We start from the raw sequence: 25,988 nt of genomic DNA, 5'->3' as shown, positions 1-25,988 counted from the left end.
GCAAATTAACAACCAATGCAGTTTACAGTGCAGAATTATAATGTATGCCATTCTAGGACACAAATAACAGCCTGGACCACCACATTTTGTATCAGTATAATTATCCATGAACGTAGCTATTATTTTTGCAAATCATGGTTCACATTACATGGGGCCTAGGCTGAATGGCCTGAGGCTTGCTTCTATCCATGACTTATATTTAAATAATAGGTTAGAGTGATGTGTGTATTTACCTAAGTCTGCTCTGAATTTATAATTTTACTTGTGTTTCTTCCTAAGGCCCAGCTTCATTTTAGAAGCTTTTTTCTTTAAATCTCACAGGTCTCATCCTCAAATGAAAGAAAACTTAAATGGATTTGCTCATATTTATAGTTGTTCATACTTAGCTCTACTGCAGGGTACAATTGCCCAAGTTTAGAATAGAGCAGAGCAGAACAGAACAGAACAGCAGAGTTGAAGGAACCTTGAAGTCTTCTAGTCCAACCCCTTGTTCAGGCAGGAAACCCTATACCAATTCAGATAAATAGTTATCCAATCTCTTCTTAAAAAACTTCCAGTGTTGGAGCATTCACAACTTCTGGAGGCAAGTTGTTCCACTCGTTAATTGTTCTGTCAGGAAATTTCTTCTTAGTTCTAGGTCAGGGGTGTCAAACTGACAGCCTGCAGGCTGGATGCGTCATGGCAAAACCATGCCCACCCCATTGCTGGCAATGAATAAAAGTTGTGATACGTCATGACACGTCACGTGATGTTGAGAGTTTGACACCCCTGTTCCAGGTTCTCCTTCATTAGCTCCCAGCCATTGCCTCTTGTCCTGCCCTCAGGTACTTTGGAGAATAGCTTGATTCCCTCTTCTTTATGGCAACCCCTGAGATATTGGAACACTGCTATCATGTCACCCCTCGTCCTCCTTTAAATTAAACTAGACATACCCTATTCCAGCAGCCTTTCCTTATATGCTTTAGCCTCCAGCCCCCTAATCATCTTTGTTGCTCTTTCTTCTCTGCACTCTTTCTAGAATCTCAACATATTTTTACATTGTGGCGACCAAAACTGGATGCAGTATTCCAAGTGTATTGTAAAGTGGTATTAACACTTTGTGTGATCTTAATTCTATCCCTCTGTTAATGCAGCCTAGCATTTGATAATTTGCACTGGAATTCTATTATAACATAATTGTACTATATGGATTTTGGGACAAAATTTGGAAAGATGGTTGAGAAAATATATATTAAACAAACAGCTAGGATAATTATAAATGAGGAAATGACAGGAAAAAATGATATAACCAAAGGAGTAAGACAAGGATGCCCACTTTCTCCTCTTCTATTTATTTTATCATTAGAAATACTTCTTACAAAAATCAATGCAACCTAGAATTGTGTTGGCTTTTTGGGTAACTGCAGCACACTGCTGGCTCATATTTAAGTGATTGTCCACTAGGACTCTGAGATCCCTCTCACAATTATTATGTTCCAGACAATATCACCAACAGTTAGGTGTACTACCACCATAATTATGGACTCCAAGCATTGGATGCTATGACTTTTTGGATTTAGGATGTATTTTGCATTTACCTGTCTGAAATCTGCAAATCAAGACCTGCACTTCATTATTAAAAGCCATTTTTAGCTTTCTTAGAAAAAAAAAACTTCTTTTCAGTCTATATTAGTCATCACAGATTTATTAAGCCTTCTATTCACCACAATGCTGTGCCTCTTCAACATGTTATTGTTCATCACCATGTAAATCTTTTTAACTTTTTTTAATAAAAAATGATTGCTTAATAAAGAGTTAAATTGTGAGAAGATTAATTATCTTGCTTGCTGTAGAGAGAGATATCACTTAATCATACTGGTTTTGATCTTTCATTAAAGTAAACTAACTGCCTCTTTGCTTTCCAGAGGGGATTCACAAGTCACTGTTCATATCTCTTCTCTTCTCTTCTCTTCTCTTCTCTTCTCTTCTCTTCTCTTCTCTTCTCTTCTCTTCTCTTCTCTTCTCTTCTCTTCTCTTCTCTTCTCTTCTCTCCCTTTCCCTTCCATTTTGACTTCTCTTATCCCCACTTCATGCTTGATGCTGTTGTTTGACTGGCAGCTGTTATTAATGATGGGGGATATAAAGGCAAGAAGAATTAAGTGATATCCCTGTCCATACTAAGCCATAACATTAATCTTCTCCCAATTAACCTTATTCTTAAATGAGTATCATTTTAAGAAAAGAAGACAGATGGATCTATAAGGCTATACTGTGACAGGAAGGGAAGAGTTTATAGTGACAACATTAGTAGACATTCTCAGTGTCTCCATTCATTGTCTTTAAGTCTCTCCACACCTGAACCTTCAGCCACTTCCATTTTTTGGTCCTGAAGAGAGGCAATGTTGTCTATACCTCAATGGATTTGTGTTATTTCATTAAATTGTTTATACCCATTGGTGCTCAGTTTATAAGGCAAGAACACCTTCATATAATTAAAGTTTCTAAGAAAAAAACCAATAAAAGTGTAAAAAAAAGGAAAAAGGAGAAAAGGAAAAAGGACTATGTTAGTCATCACAGATTTATTAAGTTTTCCATTCACCACAATGCTATGGCTCTTCAACATGTTATTGTTCGTTACAACACCACCATGTAAATCTTTCTGACTTTTTTTAAAATAAAAAATATTTTTAATAAGGAATTAAATTGTGAGAAGATTGCTGTAGACAGGGATATCACTTGATCCTACTGGTTTTGATCCTTCATTAAAGTAATCTATCTGCCCCTTTCCTTTCCAGATGGGGATTCACAAATCACTCTCACTCAGTCAGGTCCAGAACGAAAAAGAGCAGGAGAATCCACAAGACTCACTTGTTCTATAAAAGGGTTTGACATAAATAACTATGGCCTGCTTTGGATCAAGCAGTTTCCAAGGAAGGGTCCGAAATGGTTGGCTCACTATTCAACAGAAACAATCAACCACTATTCTCCAGCCATCCGAGGGAGATTCTCTGCCTTGAAAACCAATTCTCAATTCTATCTACAAATGAACGATCTAAGGACAGAAGACACCAGATATCTATTATTGCCCTGGAGATACACAACACTGAAAGTCTTATCTTAACTCTTGCAAAAACTCTTTCCTCCACTAAATCTTAGAAGGATGTTCCTGGAGGTGGAGCTGTTGTTCCATCATGCTTTTATTCTGGAAAAAAAACAACAATGTTCAGAATCCAAAAATAGAAGAAACCACAAAGGAAGAACAAAAATAGAGAAGGAAACATTCACTTACCATCTGGAGCAGCTGTCTAACAGAAGTGTCCTCAGAGCTGAAAGACATTGCTTGATTGTTTATTCATTTCACATATTTTAAACATAAGATGTCTTGACTTCAATCCCCCAGATTCTCCAGCCAGCATGAATTCTCCTGGGAATCATCTTAGTCATGGGAATTGGGAGGTGGTTAAGCTTATGAGTTCTATGTATGTGTTATTGATGAATTTACTCCTGGTTGCCATTCTTTGCAGTTTGTTTTGTATATTTTATGAGTTTATTGCTATTATTATTATTTTACAAAAAAATGTTTGTACTGATATTTTTCATAAAGTCACCCAAAAGTAATTTCTTGTGATAGCTACTCTTTTAAGAGTTCTTCCCCTTTATTTTTTTTGTACTTTGTATTTTGATAACTAATAAAAAATTAAAAGTGAAAGATGTTCTTTAGACCTCTCTATTCTATTCTAAAGAGGTCCAAAGAACATCTTCTACTGTTAATTTTTTATTAGCTTATCAAAATATAAAGTACAAAAAAAAAATAAAGGTAAAGTGAGGATAAAAAAGAGAAATAGGAAAAAAAAGTGTACAGGAAAGGGGGGAAAAAGAAAAAAAAAAATTCACTTTAAACTCTTTTTTTAGAGCAGTAGAATAAGGTAATAACATTCAGCCCCAATTCCTCCACCTGGCCCACTAGGATAGGAAGTCAGGCTGTGTTGTGGGTCCCATCTCTCAGGTATCTACGTCTAGGCTGACACAAAGTATTCATTTCTTTTTCCCTTCCCTTCTCTCCCCTCCCCTTCTTTTCTCTTCTTTTCTCTTCTTTTCTCATCTCTTCTCTTTTCTTCTCTTTTCTTCTCTTCTCTTCTCTTCTCTTCTCTTCTCTTCTTTCTCCTTCCATTTTGACTTCTCCCTACTTTATGCTTGATGCTGCTGTTTGACTGGCAGCTTTTGCTGATGATAGGGGATATAAAGGCAAGCAGAATCAAGTGATATCCCTCTCCATAGCGAGCCATTAAATTAATCTTCTGCCAATTAACTTTTTTGTTAAATGAGCATCATTTTAAAAAAAGAAGGTAGATGATTTTATAAGGCAATATTGTGATGGGAAGTGAAGGGAAGAGTTTATAGTGACACATCAGTAGCCATTCTCCGTGTCTCCATTCATGGTCTTCAACTCTCCCCACACCTGAACTTTCAGTCACTTCCATTTTTGGGTCCTGAAGAGAGGCAATGTTGTCTATACCTCAATGGGTCTGTGTTATTTCATTAAATGGTTTGTACCCATTGGTGCTCAGTTTATAAGGCAAGAACACCTTCATATAATTGAAGTTTCTAAGAACAGTTTTCTAAATAGATATATTTATACTGACCATTATGGGAAAAATAAATTTATTGATCTACCAATATTCCTCAAGCCAGGAAGATAAGGCTTTCCTAAAACATGGATGGAAGAATATAGAATTCTCAGGACTCTAGTCTAGATTGGAAATCAAAACCAATTCAGGAAGACCATCTCATCAAACACCTTCTGTATCAATTCAAAGAAAACAACATGGTCTTGTCTATGAATTCATTCCAAACTGAATTCAGCTAGAAGGGATTTCACGTAATCCACAGCTACATAAGTTGCTCACTAAAGCGAATATCGATGTACAGTAGATGCAGTGTGGACATGCACCATTCCTGATATGAGCTCAAGGTCTGTTGTTACACAATAGTTGAAGTTGAGGATGTGACTTGGTTATATTTGTACGATCTGTGATTTCATGCAAATATTCCTGGTGTAGCTTTTTCTTAAAGGCGGTAATTTAGAATATAGTTCAGATCAGTTTCAAGTGGAGAGAGTGAATTCCGTACCTCAATCATGGAGCTTTTTATCTTGATTTCTTTCTTAATGGTCTTTCCTGCATGTAAGGGGAAAAAAACCCTTTAATTTTTTTTTTAAAATAGCAAGTGGTCTTTTTTCTACATTTCCTCATACCCATTTTTTTTTGTTCTTTCTACATTCTTGAATACAGGTATGTCATCACAGATTACCCTTACTGAGTCTGGTGATGGCCTTAAGAAGCCAGGAGATACTCTACGGCTGACTTGTACAGTCTCTGGATTTGCCATCACAAGCTATGGAGTGCACTGGATCCGTCTGCCCCCTGGAAAGGCATTGGAATGGAATGGTATTATCTGGAATGATGGAAGCACTGACTATAACAGTGCTCTCCAGAATAGGATCACCATCACAAGGGATACATCCCAAAACCAGGTTTTCCTTCAACTGACTGGTTTAAAGCCTGAGGATACCGGCACTTATTACTGTGCAGGATACACAGTAAAAAAATGCTTTGCTCTATCAGCCTAAAACTTCTCTTCCTCAAAATGAACTCTTAGTCATTTGTTGTTTTTGAATGGCAGCTGGCAACTAGATTGCTTTCCATGCTCTGCCAGCTATGTGTGAAAGTTTAAAAGGGGAAATTTGGAGCATGCCTTTACTATGGGAACAAGTGGGGCAGGCAGATGTTCTTGGAATAAAGTGGTCCCTCAAGTTGCCCCTTTCTATGACATGTAAGTCTTTAAAAGTGATAACCAGCACCTTGAATCAAAACAGGAGCCTATTGGAAGCCAAAGCAACTCACAAACTAGCAGTGTTAAGTGGGCCTAAAGACATGCACACATAACTCTGGTTGCCAGATGGTCTTCAAGGGCAGTTCCATGTAGAATGCATTGAACTACTCCAAATGAGATGTCAGTAATCAGTATGCTGTTCCAGTTCAGGAATTGGAAAAACTGCTGCCCAATAGGCAAAGGCTCCCAAGATCATAGCTGTTGAATGTTCTTCAAGCAGAAGCTGAGTTCAGAACCTCAGATTGTTCACCAAGTCCAAACAGGGCAATGCTACTCTATTCAAAATCAAAAATGGAAAGACTCGGTTTATTAGATCCGATAGCCAGATGCCAGAATGATTCAGTTCAGTGTTGAGCTGCAACCTGTTCTACCCCCTCCAGTTCCTCACAGCCCTAGAATAGAACCTCAACAGCTTCACTTGGATGGTTGGGGGCAGAGATATACTGTGTCTCTGGGTACCATCTCCATATTGATGATGCCTCACTCTGTACAGGCAGATGATCTCACCAAGTACTACTGAATTGTATGAAAAAACCAATAAAAGTGTAAAAAAAAGGGAAAAAGAGAAAAGGAAAAAGGACTATGTTAGTCATCAAAGATTTATTAAGTTTTCCATTTACCACAATGCTATGGCTCTTCAACATGTTATTGTTCGTCATAACACCACCATGTATATCTTTCTGACTTTTTTTAAAATAAAAAATAGTTCTTTAATAAGGAGTTAAATTGTGAGAAGATTACTGTAGACAGGGATAACACTTGATCCTACTAATTTTGATCCTTCATTAAAGTAATCTATCTGCCTCTTTCCTTTCCAGATGGGGATTCACAAGTCACTCTCACTCAGTCTTCTCCAGAATAAAAAAGAGCAGGAGAATCCACAAGACTAACCTGCTTTGGAAAAGGATGTGACATAAATAGCTATGCCAAGCTTTGGATCAAGCAGTTTCCAAAGAAGGGCCCGGAATGGTTGGCTCACTATTCAACAGAAACAAACCACCACTATTCTCCAGCCCTCCGAGGGTGATTCTCTGCCTTCAAAAGCAACTCTCAATTCTATCTGCAAATGAACAATCTAAGGACAGAAGACACCGGATATCTATTATTGCCCTGGAGATAACATGATTCTCCTGGGAATCATCTTAGTCATGGGAATTGGGAGGTGGTTAAGCTTATGAGTTCTATGTATGTGTTATTGATGAAATTACTCCTGGTTGCCTTTCTTTGCAGTTTGTTTTGTATATTTTTATGGGTTTATTACTATTAACATTATTTTACAAAAAATTGCATTGTACTGATATTTTTTCATAAAGTCACCCAAAGTCATTTGTTGAGATAGCTGCTCTTGTAAGAGGTCTTTCCCTTTTTTTTTGTATTTCGTATTTTGATAAACTAATAAAAAATTAAAAGTGGAAGATGTCCTTTAGACCTCTCTATTTTACTCTAAAGAGCTTATCAAAATATAAAGTGCAAAATAAATAAATAAAGGTAAAGTAAGGATAAAAAAGACAAATAGGAAAAAAAGTGTAATGGAAATGTGGGAAAAAAGAAAAAAACATTCACTTTCAACTCTTTTTTTAGAGCAGTAGAATAAGGTAATAACACATAGCACCAATTCCTCCACCTGGCCCACTAGGATAGGAAGTCAGGCTATGTTGTGGGTCCCATCTCTCAGGTATATACATCTAGGCTGATACAAAAGTGTTCATCTCTTCTTCTCTTCTCTTCTCTTCTCTTCTCTTCTCTTCTCTTCTATCACCTCACCTCATCTCACCTCACCTCACCTCATCTCACCTACCTTCCATTTTGACTTCTCCTCACTTCATGCTTGATGCTGCTGTTTGACTGGCAGCTGTTGCTGATGATGGGGGATATAAAGGCAAGCAGAATCAAGTGATATCCCTGTCCATAGCAAACCATAACATTAATCTTCTCCCAATTAACCTTGTTCTTAAATGAGTATCATTTTAAGAAAAGAAGACAGATAGATCTATAAGGCTATATTGTGATGGGAAGGGAAGGGAAGTGTTTATAATGACAGCATCAGTAGCAATTCTCCACGTCTCCATTCATGGTCTTCAAGTCTCTCCACACCTGAACCTTCAGCCACTTCCATTTTTTTGGCCCTGAAGAGAGGCAATGTTGTCTATACCTCAATGGATCTGTGTTATTTCATGAAATGGTTTGTAACTATTGGTGCTCAGTTTAAAAAGCAAGAACACCTTCATATAATTGAAGTTTCTAAGACCAGTTTTCTGAATAGATATATTTATACTGACCATTATGGGAAAAAATAAATGTATTGATCTACCAGTATTCCTCAAGCCAGAAAGATAAGGCTTTTCTAAAACTTGGATGGAAGAATATAAAATTCTCAGGACTCTATTCTAGATTGGAAATCAAAACCAATTCAGAAAGACCATCTCATCAAACACCTTATGTATCAATTCAAAGAAAATAACTAGGTCTTGTCTATGAATTCATTCCGAACTGAATTCAGCTAGAAGGGATTTCACCTGATTCACAGCTACACAAATTTCCCACAAGAGTGAATATCAATGTATAGTAGAGGCAGTGTGGACATGCACTATTCCTGATATGAGCTCAAGATCTGCTGTTACACAATAGTTGAAGTTGAGGATGTGACTTGGTTATATTTGTACGATCTGTGATCTCATGCAAATATTCCTGGTGTGGCTTTTTCTTAAAGGCGGTAATTGAGAATATAGTTCAGATCTGTTTCAGGTGGAGAGAGTGAATTTCATTCCATCATGGAGCTACATATCTTGATTTCTTTCCTAATGGTCTTTCCTGCATGTAAGGGAAAAAAAAACCCACATTTTTTTTTAAGATAGCAAGAGGTCCTTTTTCTACATATCATAATATACATTTTTTTTCCTTTCTATATTCTTGAATACAGGTATCTCATCACAGATTACACTTACTGAGTCTGGTGATGGCCTTAAGAAGCCAGGAGATACTCTACGGCTGACTTGTACAGTCTCTGGATTTGCCATCACAAGCTATGGAGTGCACTGGATCCGTCAGCCCCCAGGAAAGGCATTGGAATGGAATGGTGTTATCTGGGGTGGTGGAAGCACTAACTATAACAGTGCTCTCCAGAATCGGATCAGTATCACAAGGGATACATCCAAAAACCAAGTTTTCCTTCAATTGACTGGTTTAAAGCCTGAGGACACCGGCACTTATTACTGTGCAGGATACACAGTGAAAGAAATGCTTTGCTCAAGCAGCCTAAAACTTCTCTTCCTCAAAATGAACCCTTAGTCTTTTGTTGTTTTTGAATGGCAGCTGGCAACTAGATTGCTTTCCATGCTCTGCAAGCTATGTGTGAAAGTTTAAAAGGGGAAATTTGGAGCATGCCTTTACTATGGGAGCAAGTGGGGCAGGCAGATGTTCTTGGAATAAAGTGGCCCTACAAGTTGCCCCTTTCTATGACATGTAAGGTTCAAAGGTGATAACCAGCACCTTGAATTATAACAGGAGCCTATTGGAAGCCAATGCAACTCATAAAATAGCAGTGTTAAATAGATCTAAAGAGATGTACTCTGGTTCCCAGATGGTCTTCAAGGGCAGCTCCATGTAGAATACATTGAACTACTCCAAATGAGAGGTCAGTAATCAGCATGCTGTTCCAGTTCAGGAATTGGCAAAACTGCTGCCCAATAGGCAAAGGCCCCCATGATCATAGCTATTGAATGTTCTTCAAGCAGAGCTGAGTTCAGAACCTCAGATTGTTCACCAAGTCCAAACAGGGCAATGCTACTCTATCCAAGATCAAAAATGGAAAGACTCGGTTTATTACATCCGGCAGCTAGATGCCAGAATGATTCACTTTGCTCAGCGTTGAGCTGCAACCTGTTCTACCCCCTCCAGTTCCTCACAGCCCTAGAACAGAACCTCAACAGCTTCACTTGGATGGTTGGGGGCAGAGATATACTGTGTCTCTGGGTATCATCTCCATATTTATGATAACTCACTCTATACAAGCAGATGATCTCACCAAGTACTACTGAATTGTATGAAAAAAAACCAATAAAATTGTAAAAAAAGGAAAAAAAGGACTTCTTTTCGGCCTATGTTAGTCACCACAGATTTATTAAGTTTTCCCTTCACCACAAGCTATGGCTCTTCAACATGTTATTGTTCGTTACAACACCACCATGTAAATCTTTCTGATTTTTTTAAAATAAAGTTCTTTAATAAGGAGTTAAATTGTGAGAAAATTGCTGTAGACAGGGATATCACTTGATCCTACTGGTTTTGATCCTTCATTAAAGTAATCTATCTGCCTCTTTCCTTTCCAGATGGGGATTCACAAGTCACTCTCACTCAGTCAGGTCCAGAACAAAAAAGAGCAACAGAATCCACAAGACTCACCTGCTTTGGCAAAGGATATGACATAAATAGCTCTGCCATGCTTTGGATCAGACAGTTTCCAAGGAAGGGTCCGGAATGGTTGGCTCACTATTCAACAGAAACAATCAACCACTATTCTCCAGCCATCAGAGGGAGATTCTCTGCCTTCAAAAGCAAATCTCAATTCTATCTGCAAAAGACCCATCTAAGGACACAAGACACGGGATGACTATTATTGCCCTGGAGATACACAATGCTGAAAATCTTACCTTATCTTATGCAAAAACTCTTTCCTCCACTAAATCTTATAAGGATGTTCCTGGAGGTAGAGCTGTTGTTCCATCATGCTTTTATTCAGGAAAAAAAAGTATAGAATCCAAAAATAGAAGAAACCACAAGGGAAGAATAAAAATAGAGAAGGAAACATTCACCTACCATCTGGAGCAGCTTTCTAGTAGGAGTGTCCTCAGAGCTGAAAGACATTGATTGATTGTTTATTCATTCCACATATTTTAAACATAAGATGTCTTGACTTCAATTCCCCAAATTCTGCAGCCAGCATGAATTCTCCTGAGAATCCTCTTAGTCACAGGGAATGGGAGGTAGTTAAGCTTATAAGTTCTATGTATGTGTTATTGATGAATTTACTCCTGGTTGCCATTCTTTGCAGTTTGTTTTGTACATTTTTTATGTTTTTATTACTATTATCATTATTTTACAAAAAATTGCATTGTACTGATATTTTTCATAAAGTCACCCAAAGTCATTTGTTGAGATAGCGGCTCTTATAAGAGGTCTTTCCCTTTATTTATTTTTTGTACTTTGTATTTTGATAAAGTAATAAAAATTAAAAGTGGAAGATGTCCTCTCTCTTCTATTCTAAAGAGGTCCAAAGGACATCCTCTACTGTTAATCTTTCATTAGCTTATCAAAATATAAAGTACAAAAAAAATAAAGGTAAAGTAAGGATAAAAAAGACAAATAGGAAAAAAAGTGTACAGGAAAGGGGGAAAAAAGAAAAAAAACATTCTCTTTCAACTCTTTATTTAGAGCAGTAGAATAAGGTAATAACATACAGCCCTAATTCCTCAACCTGGCCCACTAGGATAGGAAGTCAGGCTATGTTGTGGGTCCCATCTCTCAGTATGTACATCTAGGCTGATACAAAAGTGTTCATCTTTTTTCCCCTTCCCTTCCCTCCCCTCCCCTTCTTTTCTCTTCTTTTCTCTTTTCTTTTCTTCTCTTCTCTTTTCTTCTTTTTTCTTTTCTTTTCTTCTCTTCTCTTCTCTCTCCTTCCATTTTGACTTCTCTTCTCTCCACTTCATGCTTGATGCTGCTTTTTGACTTGCAGCTGTTCTTGATGATGGGGGATATAAAGGCAAGCAGGATCCAATGATATCCCGGTCAATAGCAAGGCATAAAATTAATCTTCCCCCAATTAACCTTTTTTGTTAAATGAGCATCATGTAAAAAACACAAGACAGATGTATTTATATGGCAATATTGTGATGGGAAGGGAAGAGTTTGTAGTGACAGCATCAGTAGCCATTCTCAGTGTCTCCATTCATGGTCTTCAACTCTCCCCACATCTGAACTTTCAGTCACTTCCATTTTTTGGTCCTGAAGAGAGGCAATTTATTTTATTTTTTTGTTTTTAAAATTTATAAACCGCCCCACTCCCGTAGGACTCTGGGCGGCTAACAATAAAAACAACATAAAACATGACAAACAAAACAGTACAATTACAGTCATCCAGGGGTCAGTTTTATAGACCCCAGGCCTGCCGGAAAAGCCAGGTCTTAAGCAGCTTGTGGAAAACCAACAGGGTGGAAGCGGTCCTAATCTCCGGGAGGAGCTGGTTCCAAGATGTGGGCGCCATCGCAGAGAAAGCCCTCCTCCGTGGTCCCGCCAAATGGCACTGCTTGGCCGACGGGACCTGAACGAGGCCCAGCCTGTGGGATCTAACTGGCCGAAGGGAACTATGAGGTAGTAGGCGGTCTCGCAAATAGCCTGGCCCTGAGCCATATAGGGCTTTATAGGTAATAACCAACACCTTGAATTGGACCTGGAGACCAATAGGCAACCAGTGCAGCTCACGGAAGATAGGTGTAACGTGGGTGTATCGAGGAGCACCCATTATCACTTGCGCGGCTGCATTCTGGACCAACTGTAGTCTCCGAATACTTTTCAAGGGTAGCCCCATGTAGAGCGCGTTGTCTATACCTCAATGGATCTGTGTTATTTCATTAAATGGTTTGTACCCATTGGTGCTCAGTTTATAAGGCAAGAACACCTTCATATAATTGAAGTTTCTAAGACCAGTTTTCTAAATAGATATATTTATACTGACCATTATGGGAAAAATAAATTTATTAATATATCAGTATTCCTTAAACCAGGAAGATAAGGCTTTCCTAAAACTTGGATGGAAGAATATAGAATTCTCAGGACTCTAGTCTAGATTGGAAATCAAAACCAATTCAGGAAGACCATCTCATCAAACACCTTCTGTATCAATTCAAAGAAAACAACATGGTCTTGTCTATGAATTCATTCCAAACTGAATTCAGCTAGAAGGGATTTCACGTAATCCACAGCTACATAAGTTGCTCACTAAAGTGAATATCAATATACAGTAGATGCAGTGTGGATATGCACCATTCCTGATATGAGCTCAAGGTCTGCTGTTACACAATAGTTGTAGTTGAGGATGTGACTTGGTTATATTTGTACGATCTGTGATTTCATGCAAATATTCCTGGTGTGGCTTTTTCTTAAAGGCAGTAATTGAGAATATAGTTCAGATCAGTTTCAGGTGGACAGAGTGAATTCCTTACCTCAATCATGGAGCTACATATCTTGATTTCTTTCTTAATGGTCTTTCCTGCATGTAAGGGGAAAAAAAGCCACTTTTTTTTAAGATAGTAAGTGGTCTTTTTTCTACATTTCCTCATACCCATTTTCTCTTTTTGTCCTTTCCATATTCTTGAATACAGGTATTTCATCACAGATTACACTTACTGAGTCTGGTGATGGCCTTAAGAAGCCAGGAGATACTCTACGGCTGACTTGTACAGTCTCTGGATTTGCCATCACAAGTTATGGAGTGCATTGGATCCGTCAGCCCCCTGGAAAGGCATTGGAATGGAATGGTGTTATCTGGGGTGGTGGAAGCACTAACTATAACAGTGCTCTGCAGAATCGGATCAGCATCACAAGGGATACATCCAAAAACCAGGTTTTCCTTCAATTGACTGGTTTAAAGCCTGAGGACACCGGCACTTATTACTGTGCAAGACACACAGTGAAAGAAATGCTTTGCTCAAGCAGCCTAAAACTTCTCTTCCTCAAAATGAACCCTTAGTCATTTGTTGTTTTTGAATGGCAGCTGGCAACTAGATTGTTTTCCATGCTCTGCCAGCTATGTGTGAAAGTTTAAAAGGGGAAATTTGGAGCATGCCTTTACTACGGGAGCAAATGGGGCAGGCAGCTGTTCTTGGAATAAAGTGGTCCCTCATGTTGCCCCTTTCTATGATATGTAAGGCTTCAAAGGTGATAACCAGAACCTTGAATTATAACATGAGCCTATTGAAAGCCAATGCAACTCATAAACTAGCAGTGTTAAGTGGGCCTAAAGACATGCACACATCACTCTGGTTCCAGATGGTCTTCTAGGGCAGCTCCATGTAGAATGCATTGAAGTACTCCAAATGAGAGGTCAGTAATCAGCATGCTGTTTCAGTCCTGGAATTGGCAAAACTGCTGCCCAATTGGCAAAGGCTCCCATGATCATAGATGTTGAATGTTCTTCAAGCAGAAGCTGAGTTCAGAACCTCAGATTGTTCACCAAGTCCAAACGGGGCAATGCTACTCTATCCAAAATCAAAAATGGAAAGACTTGTTTATTAGATCCGATAGCCAGATGACAGAATGATTCACTTTTCTCAGCTTTGAGCTGCAACCTGTTCTAACCCTTCCATATCCTCACAGCCCTAGAACAGAATCGCAACAGCTTCACTTGGATGTTGGGGGCAGAGATATACTGTGTCTCTGGGTACTATCTCCATATTGATGATGCTTCACTCTATACAGTCAGATGATCTCACCAAGTACTACTGAATTGCATGAAAAAAACAATAAAAACTGTAAAAAAAGGAAAAAGGACTTCTTCTCAGCCTATGTTAGTCATCACAGATTTAGTAAGTTTTCCATTCAACACAGTGCTATGGATCTTCAACATGTTATTGTTCGTCACAACAACAACATTTAAATCTTTCTGATATCACTTGATCCTACTGGTTTTGATCCTTCATTAAAGTAATCTATCTGCCTCTTTCCTTTCCAGATGGGGATTCACAAGTCACTTTCACTCAGTCAGGTCCAGAACAAAAAAGAGCAGGAGAATCAAACAAGACTCACCTACTCTGGAAAAGGATGTGACATATATAACTATGCCGTGCTTTGGATCAAGCAGTTTCCAGGGAAGGGTCCGGAATGGTTGGCTCACTATTCAACAGAAATAGTGGGTTGGCCCACTATTCTCCAGCCATCAGAGGGAGATTCTCTGCCTTCAAAAGAAATTCTCAATTCTATCTGCAAAATCTAAGGACAGAAGACACCGGATGTCTATTATTGCACTGGAGATACGCCACACTGAAAATCTTACCTTAACTCTTGCAAAAACTCTTTCCTCCACTAAATATTAGAAGGATGTTCCTGGAGGTGGAGCTGTTGTTCCATCATGCTTTTATTCAGGAAAAAAATGTTCAGAATCCAAAAATAGAAGAAACCACAAAGGAAGAAGAAAAATAGGGAAGGAAACATTCACTTACCATCTGGAGCAGGAGTGTCTAGCAGGAGTGTCCTCAGAGCTGAAAGACATTGATTGATTCTTTATTCATTCCACATATTTTAAATTTAAGATTTCTTGACTTCAATTCCCCGAATTCTCCAGCCAGCATGAGAATCCTCTTCGTCATGGGGTTTGGGAGGTGGTTAAGCTTACGAGTTCTATGTATATGTTATTGATGAATTTACTCCTGGTTGCCATTCTTTGCTGTTTGTTTTGTATATTTTTATGGGTTTATTGCTATTATTATTATTTTACAAAAAAATGCATTGTACTGATATTTTTCATAAAGTCACCCAAAGTCATTTCTTGTGATAGCTACTCTTGTAAGAGGTCTTTCCCTTTATTTTTATTTTTTTGTACTTTGTATTTTGATAAGCTAATAAAAAATTAAAAGTGGAAGATGTCCTTTAGACTTCTCTATTCTATTCTAAAGAGGTCCAAAGGACATCCTCTACTGTTAATTTTTATTAGCTTATCAAAATATAAAGTACAAAAAGTATAAATAAAGGTAAAGTAAGGATAAAAAAGAGAAATAGGAAAAAAAGTGTAATGGAAAGGGAAAAAAAAAAACAGGATGTATTATCAAGTGATATCCCTGTCCATAGCAAGCCATAACATTAATCTTCTGCCAATTAACTTTTTGTTAAATGAGCATCATTTAAAAAACAGAAGACAGATGGATTTGTAAGGTAATATTGTGATGGGAAGGGAAGAGTTTGTAGTGACAGCATGAGTAGCCATTCTCAGTGTCTCCATTCATGTTCTTTAAGTCTCCCCACACCTGAACTTTCAGCCTCTTCCATTTTTTGGTCCTCAAGAGAGGCAATGTTGTCTGTGTTATTTCATTAAATGGTTTATACCCATTGGTGCTCAGTTTATAAAGCAAGAACACCTTCATATAATTGAAGTTTCTAAGACCAGTTTTCTAAATAGATATATTTATACTGACCATTATGGGGAAAAATTATTAATCTACCAATATTCCTCAAGCCAGGAAGATAAGGATTTTCTAAAACTTGGATGGAAGAATATAGAATTCTCAGGACTCTAGTCTAGATTGGAAATCAAAACCAATGCAGGAAGACCATCTCATCAAACACCTTCTCTATCAATACAAAGAAAGTAACTCGGTCTTCTCTATGAATTCATTCTGAACTGAATTCAGCTAGAAGGGATTTCACCTGATCCACAGCTACACAAGTTGCTCACTAAAGAGAATATCATTGTAAAGTAGAGGCAGTGTGGACATGCATCATTCCAGATATGAGCTCAAGATCTGCTGTTACCCAATAGTTGAAGTTGAGGATGTGACTTGGTTATATTTCTACCATCTGTGATTTCATGCAAATATTCCTGATGTGGCTTTTTCTTAAAGGAAGTAATTGAGAATATAGTTCAGATCTGTTTCAGGTGGAGAGAGTGAATTTCATTCCATCATGGAGCTACATATCTTGATTTCTTTCTTAACGGTCTTTCCTGCATGTAAAGGAAAAAAAACCCACATTTTTTTAAGATAGCAAGTAGTCTTTTTTCTACATTTCCTCGTACCCATTTTCTCTTTTTCTCCTTTCCATATTCTTGAATACAGGTATTTCATCACAGATTACACTTACTGAATCTGGTGATGGCCTTAAGAAGCCAGGAGATACTCTACGGCTGACTTGTACAGTCTCTGGATTTGCCATCACAAGCTATGGAGTGCACTGGATCCGTCAGCCCCCTTGGAAAGGCATTGGAATGGAATGGTGTTATCTGGAGTGGTGGAAGCACTTATTATAACAGTGCTTTCCAGAATCGGATCACCATCACAAGGGATACATCCAAAAACCAGGTTTTCCTTCAACTGACTGGTTTAAAGCCTGAGGACACTGGCACTTATTACTGTGCAGGATACACAGTGAAAGAAATGCTTTGCTCAAGCAGCCTAAAACTTCTCTTCCTCAAAATGAACCCTTAGTCATTTGTTGTTTTTGAATGGCAGCTGGCAACTAAATTGCTTTTCATGCTCTGCCAGCTATGTGTGCAAGTTTAAAAGGGGAAATTTGGAGCATGCCTTTACTACGGGAGCAAATGGGGCAGGCAGGTGTTCTTGGAATAAAGTGGTCCCACATGTTGCCCCTTTCTATCACATGTAAGGCTTCAAAGGTTATAACCAGCACCTTGAATCAAAACAGGAGCCTATTAGAAGCCAATACTACTCACAAACTAGCAGTGTTAAATGGGCCTAAAGGCATGCACACATAACTCTGGTTCCCAGATGGTCTTCAAGGGCAGCTCCATGTAGAATACATTGAACTACTCCAAATGAGAGGTCAGTAATCAGCATGCTGTTCCAGTTCAGGAATTGGCAAAACTGCTGCCCAATAGGCTATGTTGTGGGTCCCATCTCTCAGGTATGTACATCTAGGCTGACACAAAAGTGTTCTTCTCTTCTCCTCCCTTCCCTTCCCTTCTCTTCTCTCCTCTCTCCTTCGATTTTGACTTCTCTTCTCCCTATTTTATGCTTGATGCTGCTGTTTGACTGGCAGCTGTTATTGATGATAGGGGATATAAAGGCAAGCAGGATCAAGTGATATCCCTGTCCATAGCAAGTCATAAAATTAATCTTCGGCCAATTAACTTTTTTTGGGGTAAATGAGCATCATTTTAAAAACTGAACACAGATGATTTTATAAGGCAATATTGTGATGAGAAGGGAAGGGAAGAGTTTATAGTGACAGCATCAGTAGCCATTCTCCGTGTCTCCATTCATGGTCTTAAAGTCTCTCCACTCCCGAACCCTCAGCCACTTCCATTTTTTGGGCCCTGAAGAGAGGCAATGTTGTCTATACCTCAATGGATCTGTGTTAGTTCATAAAATGGTTTGTACCCATTGGTGCTCAGTTTAAAAAGCAAGAACACCTTCATATAATTGAAGTTTCCAAGACCAGTTTTCTAAATAGGTATATTTATACTGACCATTATGGGAAAAATAAATTTATTGTTCTACCAATACTCCTCAAGCCTGGAAGATAAGGATTTTCTAAAACTTGGATGGAAGAATATAGAATTCTCAGGACTGTAGTCTAGATTGGAAATCAAAACCAATTCAGGAAGACCATCTCATCAAACAACTTCTGTATCAATTCAAAGAAAATAACTAGGTCTTGTCTACTGAACTGAATTCAGCTAGATGGGATTTCACCTGATCCACAGCTACACAAGTTTCCCACAAGAGTGAATATAAATGTACAGTAGAGGCAGTGTGGACATACACCATTCCTGATATGAGCTCAAGGTCTGCTGTTACACAATAGTTGAAGTTGAGGATGTGACTTGGTTATATTTGTACGATCTGTGATTTCATGCAAATATTCCTGGTGTGGCTTTTTCTTAAAGCCAGTAATTGAGAATATAGTTCAGATCAGTTTCAGGTGGAGAGAGTGAATTTCATTCCTCCATCATGGAGCTACATATCTTGATTTCTTTCTTAATGGTCTTTCCTGCATGTAAGGGAAAAAAAAAACACATTTTTTTTAAGATAGCAAGTGGTTTTTTTTCTACATTTCCTCATACCCATTTTTTTTCCTTTCTATATCCTTGAATACAGGTATCTCATCACAGATTACACTTACTGAGTCTGGTGATGGCCTTAAGAAGCCAGGGGATACTCTACGGCTGACTTGTACAGTCTCTGGATTTGCCATCACAAGCTATGCAGTGCACTGGATCCGTCAGCCCCCAGGAAAGGCATTGGAATGGAATGGTGTTATATGGGCTAGTGGAAGAACTAACTATAACAGTGCTCTCCAGAATCGGATCAGCATCACAAGGGATACATCCAAAAACCAGGTTTTCCTTCAATTGACTGGTTTAAAGCCTGAGGACACCGGCACTTATTACTGTGCAAGAGACACAGTGAAAGAAATGCTTTGCTCAAGCAGCCTAAAACTTCTCTTCCTCAAAATGAACCCTTAGTCATTTGTTGTTTTTGAATGGCAGATGGCAACTAGATTGCTTTTCATGCTCTGCCAGCTATGTGTGGAAGTTTGAAAGGGGAAATTTAGAGCATGCCTTTACTACGGGAGCAAATGGGGCAGGCAGGTGTTCTTGGAATAAAGTGGTCCCACATGTTGCCCCTTTCTATCACATGTAAGACTTCAAAGGTGATAACCAGCACCTTGAATCAAAACAGGAGCCTATTAGAAGCCAATACTACTCACAAACTAGCAGTGTTAAATGGGCCTAAAGGCATGCACACATAACTCTGGTTCCCAGATGGTCTTCAAGGGCAGCTCCATGTAGAATACATTGAACTACTCCAAATGAGAGGTCAGTAATCAGTATGCTGTTCCAGTTGAGGAATTGGCAAAACTGCTGCCCAATAGGCTATGTTGTGGATCCCATCTCTCAGGTATGTACATCTAGGCTAACACAAAAGTGTTCTTCTCTTCTCTTCTCTGTCCTTCCATTTTGACTTCTCTTCTCCCTACTTTATGCTTGATGCTGCTGATTGACTGGCAGCTGTTATAGATGATAGGGGATATAAAGGCAAGCAGGATCAAGTGATATAAATGTCCATAGCAAGTCATAAAATTAATCTTCTATCAATTAACTTTTTTGTTAAATGAGCATCATTTTTTTTAAAAAAAGGTAGATGATTTTATAAGGCAATATGGTGAAGGGAAGGGAAGGGAAGAGTTTATAGTGACAGCATCAGTAGCCATTCTCCGTGTCTCCATTCATGGTCTTAAAGTCTCTCCACTCCCGAACCCTCAGCCACTTCCATTTTTTGGGCCCTGAAGAGAGGCAATGTTGTCTATACCTCAATGGATCTGTGTTATTTCATAAAATGGTTTGTACCAATATGTGCTCAGTTTAAAAAGCAAGAACACCTTCATATAACTGAAGTTTCTAAGACCAGTTTTCTAAATAGATATATTTATACTGACCATTATGGGAAAAATAAATTTATTGATCTACCAATATTCCTCAAGCCAGGAAGATAAGGCTTTCCTAAAACTTGGATGGAAGAATATAGAATTCTCAGGACTCTAGTCTAGATTGGAAATCAAAACCAATTCAGGAAGACCATCTCATCAAACACCTTCTGTATCAATTCAAAGAAAGTAACTTGGTCTTGTTTATGAATTCATTCCAAACTGAATTCAGCTAGAAGGAATTTCACCTGATCCACAACTACAGAGGTTTCCCACAAGAGCGAATATTAATGTATAGTAGAGGCAGTGTGGATATGCACCATTCCTGATATGAGCTCAAGGTTTGCTGTTACCCAATAGTTGAAGTTGAGGATGTGACTTGGTTATATTTGTACCATCTGTGATTTCATGCAAATATTCCTGGTGTGGCTTTTTCTTAAAGGCAGTAATTGAGAATATAGTTCAGATCAGTTTCAGGTGGAAAGAGTGAATTCCATTCCTCCATCATGGAGCTACATATCTTGGTTTCTTTCTTAATGATCTTTCCTGCATGTAAGGGGGAAAAAACCCCACATTTTTTACCATAGCAAGTAGTCCTTTTTCTACATTTCCTCATACCCATTTTCTCTTTTTGTCCTTTATATATTTTTGAATGCAGGTATTTCATCACAGATTACCCTTACTGAGTCTGGTGATGGCCTTAAGAAGCCAGGAGATACTCTACCGCTGACTTGTACAGTCTCTGGATTTGCCATCACAAGTTATGGAGTGTCCTGGATCCGTCAGCTCCCTGGAAAGACATTGGAATGGAATGGTGCTATCTGGGCTGCTGGAAGCACTCAGTATAACAGTGCTCTCCAGAATCGGATCACCATCACAAGGGATACATCCAAAAACCAGGTTTTCCTTCAACTGACTGGTTTAAAGCCTGAGGATACCGGCACTTATTACTGTGCAGGATACACAGTGAAGAAATGCTTTGCTCTAGCAGCCTAAAACTTCTCTTCCTCAAAATGAACCTTTAGTGATTTGTTGTTTTTGAATGGCAGCTGGCAACTAGATTGCTTTCCATGCTCTGCCAGCTATGTGTGTAAGTTTAAAAGGGGAAATTTGGAGCCTCCCTTTACTACAGGAGCAAATGGGGCAGGCAGATGTTCTTGGAATAAAGTGGTCTTACAAGTTGCCCCTTTCTATGACATGTAAGGCTTCAAAGGTGATAACCAGCACCTTGAATTATAACAGGAGCCTATTGGAAGCCAATGCAACTCATAAACTAGCAGTGTTAAATTGGTCTAAAGAGATGTACTCTGGTTCCCAGATGGTTTTCAAGGGCAGCTCCATGTAGAATCCGTTGAACTACTCCAAATGAGAGGTCAGTAATCAGTATGCTGTTCCAGTCCAGGAATTGGCAAAATTGCTGCCCAATAGGCAAAGGTCCCTACGATCATAGTTCTTGAATGTTCTTCAAGCAGAAGCTAAGTTCAGAACCTCAGATTTTTCACCAAGTCCAAACAGGGCAATGCTACTATATCCAAGATCAAAAATGGAAAGACTCTGTTTATTAGATCCAACAGCCAGATGCCAGAATGATTCAGTTTGCTCAGCATTGAGCTGCAACCTGTTCTACCCCCTCCATATCCTCACAGCCCTAGAACAGAACCTCAGCAGCTTCACTTGGATGGATGGGGGCAGAGATATACTGTGCCTCTGGGTACCATCTCCATATTGATGATGCCTCACTCTGTACAGGCAGATGATCTCACCAAGTACTACTGAAATGTATGAAAAAAACAATAAACTGTAAAAAAAGGAAAAAGAAGAAAAGGAAAAATGACTATGTTAGTCATCACAGATTAATTAAGTTTTCCATTTACCACAATACTATGGCTCTTCAACATGTTCTTGTTCGTCACAACACCATCATGTAAATCTTTCTGACTTTTTTTAAAATAAAAAATATTTTTTTAATAAGGAGTTAAATTGTGAGAAGATTGCTGTAGACAGGGATATCACTTGATCCTACTGGTTTTGATCCTTCATTAAAGTAATCTATCTGCCTCTTTCCTTTCCAGATGGGGATTCACAAGTCACTCTCACAAGGCTGGTCCAGAACAAAAAAGAGCAGAAGAATCCACGAGATTCACCTGTTCTATAAAAGGATTTGACATAAATAATTATGGCCTGCTTTGGATCAAGCAGTTTCCAAGGAAGGGTCCGGAATGGTTGGCTCACTATTCAACAGAAACAATCAACCACTATTCTCCAGCCATCAGAGGGAGATTCTCTGCCTTCAAAAGAAATTCTCAATTCTATCTGCAAAAGAACTATCTAAGGACAGAAAACACCAGATGTCTATTATTGCCCTGGAGATACACAATGCTGAAAATCTTACATTAACTCTTGCAAAAACTCTGTCCTCAACTAAATCTTAGAAGGATGTTCCTGGAGGTGGAGCTATTGTTCCATCATGCTTTTATTCAGGAAAAAAAAAGTTCAGAATCCAAAAATAGAAGAAACCACAAAGGAAGAACAAAAATAGGGAAGGAAACATTCACCTACCATCTGGAGCAGCTGTCTAGCAGGAGTGTCCTCAGAGCTGAAAGACATTGATTGATTGTTTATTGATTCCACATATTTTAAACTTTAGATGCCTTGACTTCAATTCCCTGAATTCTGCAGCCACCATGAATTCTCCTGAGAATCTCTTAGTCACAGGGATTGGGAGGTGGTTAAGCTTACGAGTTCTATGTATGTGTTATTGATGAATTTACTCCTGGTTGCCATTCTTTGCAGTTTGTTTTGTATATTTTTATGGGTTTATTACTATTATTATTATTTTACAAAAAATTGCATTGTACTGATATTTTTCATAAAATCACCAAATGTATTTCTTGTGATAGCTACTCTTTTAAGAAGTCTTTCCCTTTATTTATTTTTTTTGTACTTTGTATTTTGATAAACTAATAAAAAATTAAAAGTGGAAGATGTCCTTTAGACCTCTCTATTCTATTCTAAAGAGGTCCAAGGGACATCCTCTACTGTTAATTTTTTATTAGCTTATCAAAATATAAAGTACAAAAAAGATAAAGGGAAAGTAAGAATACAAAAGAGAAATAAAAAAAAAGTTTACAGGAAAGGGGGGGAAAAGAAAAAAAAAACATTCACTTCCAACTCTTTTTTTAGTGCAGTAGAATAAGGTAATAACATTCAGCCCCTATTCCTCCACCTGGCCCACTAGGATAGGAAGTCAGGCTATTTTGTGGGTCCCATCTCTCAGATATGTACATCTAGGCTGACACAAAAGTGTTCATCTCTTCTTTTCTTCTCTTCTCTTCTCTTCTCTTCTCTTCTCTTCTCTTCTCTTCTCTTCTCTTCTCTTCTCTTCCCTTCCCTTCCCTTCCCTTCCCTTCTCTTCTCTTCTCTTCTCTTCTCTTCTCTCTCCTTCCATTTTGACTTCTCTTATCCCCACTTCATGCTTGATGCTGCTGTTTGACTGGCAGCTACTGTTGATGATGGGGTATATAAAGGCAATGAGGATCCAATGATATCCCTGTCAATAGCAAGGCATAAAATTACTCTTCCCCCAATTAACCTTTTTGTCAAATGAGCATCCTTTTAAAAACAGAAGACAGATGGATTTATAAGGCAATATTGTGATGGGAAGGGAAGGGAAGAGTTTATATTGACAGCATCAGTAGCCATTCTCCGTGTCTCCATTCATGGTCTTCAAGTATCTCCAAATCTGAACCTTCAGCCACTTCCATTTTTTTGGCCCTGAAGAGAGGCAATGTTGTAAATCAGAATTTACTCCTGGTTGCCCTTCTTTGCTGTTTGTTTTGTTTATTTTTATCGGTTTATTGCTATTATTATTATTTTACAAAAAATTGCATTGTACTGATATTTTTCATAAAGTTACCCAAAGTCATTTCTTGTGATAGCTACTCTTGTAAGAGGTCTTTCCCTTTTTTAGTACTTTGTATTTTGATAAACTAATAAAAAATTAAAAGTGGAAGATGTCCTTTAGACCGCTCTATTCTATTCTAAAGTGGTCCAAAGAACATCCTCTACTGTTAATTTTTTATTAGCTTATCAAAATATAAAGTACAAAAAAAATAAAGGTAAAGATAAAAAAGAGAAATAGGAAAAAAAGTGTACAGGAAAGGGGGAAAAAAGAAAAAACCATTCACTTCCAACTCTTTTTTTAATGCAGTAGAATAAGGTAATAACATATATCCCCAATTCCTCCACCTGGTGCACTAGGATAGGAAGTCAGGCTATGTTGTGGGTCCCATCTCTCAGGTATGTACATCTAGGCTGATACAAAAGTGTTCATCTCTTTCTCCCTTCCCTTCCCTCCCCTTCCCTTCTTTTCTCTTCTCTTCTCTCTCCTCACCTCATGTCACCTCACCTCATCTCACCTACCTTCCATTTTGACTTCTCTTATCCCCACTTCATGCTTGATGCTGCTATTTGACTGGCAGCTACTGTTGATGATGGGGGATATAAAGGCAAGCAGGATCCAATGATATCCCTGTCAATAGCAAGGCATAAAATTACTCTTCCCCCAATTAAACTTTTTGTTAAATGAGCATCATTTAAAAAACAGAACACAGATGGATTTATAAGGCAATATTGTAATGGGAAGGGAAGAGTTTATAGTGACAGCATCAGTAGCCATTCTCAGTGTCTCCATTCATGGTCTTCAACTCTCCCCACACCTGAACTTTCAGTCACTTCCATTTTTGGGTCCTGAAGAGAGGCAATGTTGTCTATACCTCAATGGATCTGTGTTATTTCATGAAATGGTTTGTAACTATTGGTGCTCAGTTTATAAGGCAAGAACACCTTCATATAATTGAAGTTTCTAAAACCAGTTTTCTAAATAGATATATTTATACTGACCATTATGGGAAAAATAAATTTATTAATATATCAATATTCCTTAAGACAGGAAGATAAGGCTTTCCTAAAACTTGGATGGAAGAATATAGAATTCTCAGGACTCTAGTCTAGATTGGAAATCAAAACCAATTCAGGAAGACCATCTCATCAAACACCTTCTGTATCAATTCAAAGAAAACAACATGGTCTTGTCTATGAATTCATTCCAAACTGAATTCAACTAGAAGGGATTTCACGTAATCCACAGCTACATAAGTTGCTCACTAAAGCGAATATCAATGTACAGTAGATGCAGTGTGGACATGCACCATTCCTGATATGAGCTCAACACAATAGTTGAAGTTGAGGATGTGACTTGGTTATATTTGTACGATCTGTGATTTCATGCAAATATTCCTGGTGTGGCTTTTTCTTAAAGGCGGTAATTTAGAATATAGTGCAGATCAGTTTCAAGTGGAGAGAGTGAATTCTGTACCTCAATCATGGAGCTTTTTATCTTGATTTCTTTCTTAATGATCTTTCCTGCATGTAAGGGGGAAAAAACCCACAATTTTTAAAATAGCAAGTGGTCTTTTTTCTACATTTCCTCATACCCATTTTCTCTTTTTGTCCTTTCTATATTCTTGAATGCAGGTATTTCATCACAGATTACCCTTACTGAGTCTGGTGATGGCCTTAAGAAGCCAGGAGATTCTCTACAGCTGACTTGTACAGTCTCTGGATTTGCCATCACAAGCTATGGAGTGTCCTGGATCCGTCAGCCCCCAGGAAAGGCATTGGAATGGAATGGTGCTATCTGGAATGATGGAAGCACTGATTATAACAGTGCTCTGCAGAATCGGATCACCATCACAAGGGATACATCCAAAAACCAGGTTTTCCTTCAACTGACTGGTTTAAAGCCTGAGGACACTGGCACTTATTACTGTGCAGGATACACAGTGAAAGAAATGCTTTGCTCAAGCAGCCTAAAACTTCGCTTCCTCAAAATGAACCCTTAGTCATTTTTTGTTTTTGAATGGCAGCTGGCAACTAGATTGCTTTCTATGCTCTGCCAGCTATGT

General features: G+C 38.3%; 5 gene segments (V, D, J or C); all 5 read left to right on the top strand.

Annotated features, from left to right (window-relative positions):
• The first annotated feature begins 5,084 nt into the window (after positions 1–5,084).
• LOC120302102 lies at positions 5,085–5,608 on the top strand. The segment is given in 2 exon segments: positions 5,085–5,162; positions 5,271–5,608. Coding segments are annotated over 2 exon segments (384 nt in total).
• Positions 5,609–8,621: 3,013 nt separating this feature from the next.
• LOC120302101 lies at positions 8,622–9,159 on the top strand. The segment is given in 2 exon segments: positions 8,622–8,688; positions 8,792–9,159. Coding segments are annotated over 2 exon segments (414 nt in total).
• A 9,366-nt stretch (positions 9,160–18,525) lies between these two features.
• Positions 18,526–19,060, top strand: LOC120302100. The segment is given in 2 exon segments: positions 18,526–18,591; positions 18,693–19,060. Coding segments are annotated over 2 exon segments (414 nt in total).
• A 1,448-nt stretch (positions 19,061–20,508) lies between these two features.
• On the top strand, positions 20,509–21,018 carry LOC120302099. The segment is given in 2 exon segments: positions 20,509–20,574; positions 20,681–21,018. Coding segments are annotated over 2 exon segments (384 nt in total).
• Positions 21,019–25,370: 4,352 nt separating this feature from the next.
• LOC120302098 lies at positions 25,371–25,925 on the top strand. The segment is given in 2 exon segments: positions 25,371–25,452; positions 25,558–25,925. Coding segments are annotated over 2 exon segments (414 nt in total).
• Positions 25,926–25,988: the final 63 nt, after the last annotated feature.

The sequence above is a fragment of the Crotalus tigris genome, unplaced genomic scaffold, assembly GCF_016545835.1.
Source record: "Crotalus tigris isolate CLP2741 ecotype Arizona unplaced genomic scaffold, ASM1654583v1 scf7180000024422.289953, whole genome shotgun sequence".
Lineage (NCBI taxonomy): Eukaryota > Metazoa > Chordata > Lepidosauria > Squamata > Viperidae > Crotalus > Crotalus tigris.
Note: the sequence above shows the minus strand (reverse complement) of the source record. Positions and strands in the feature narration are given on the sequence as shown.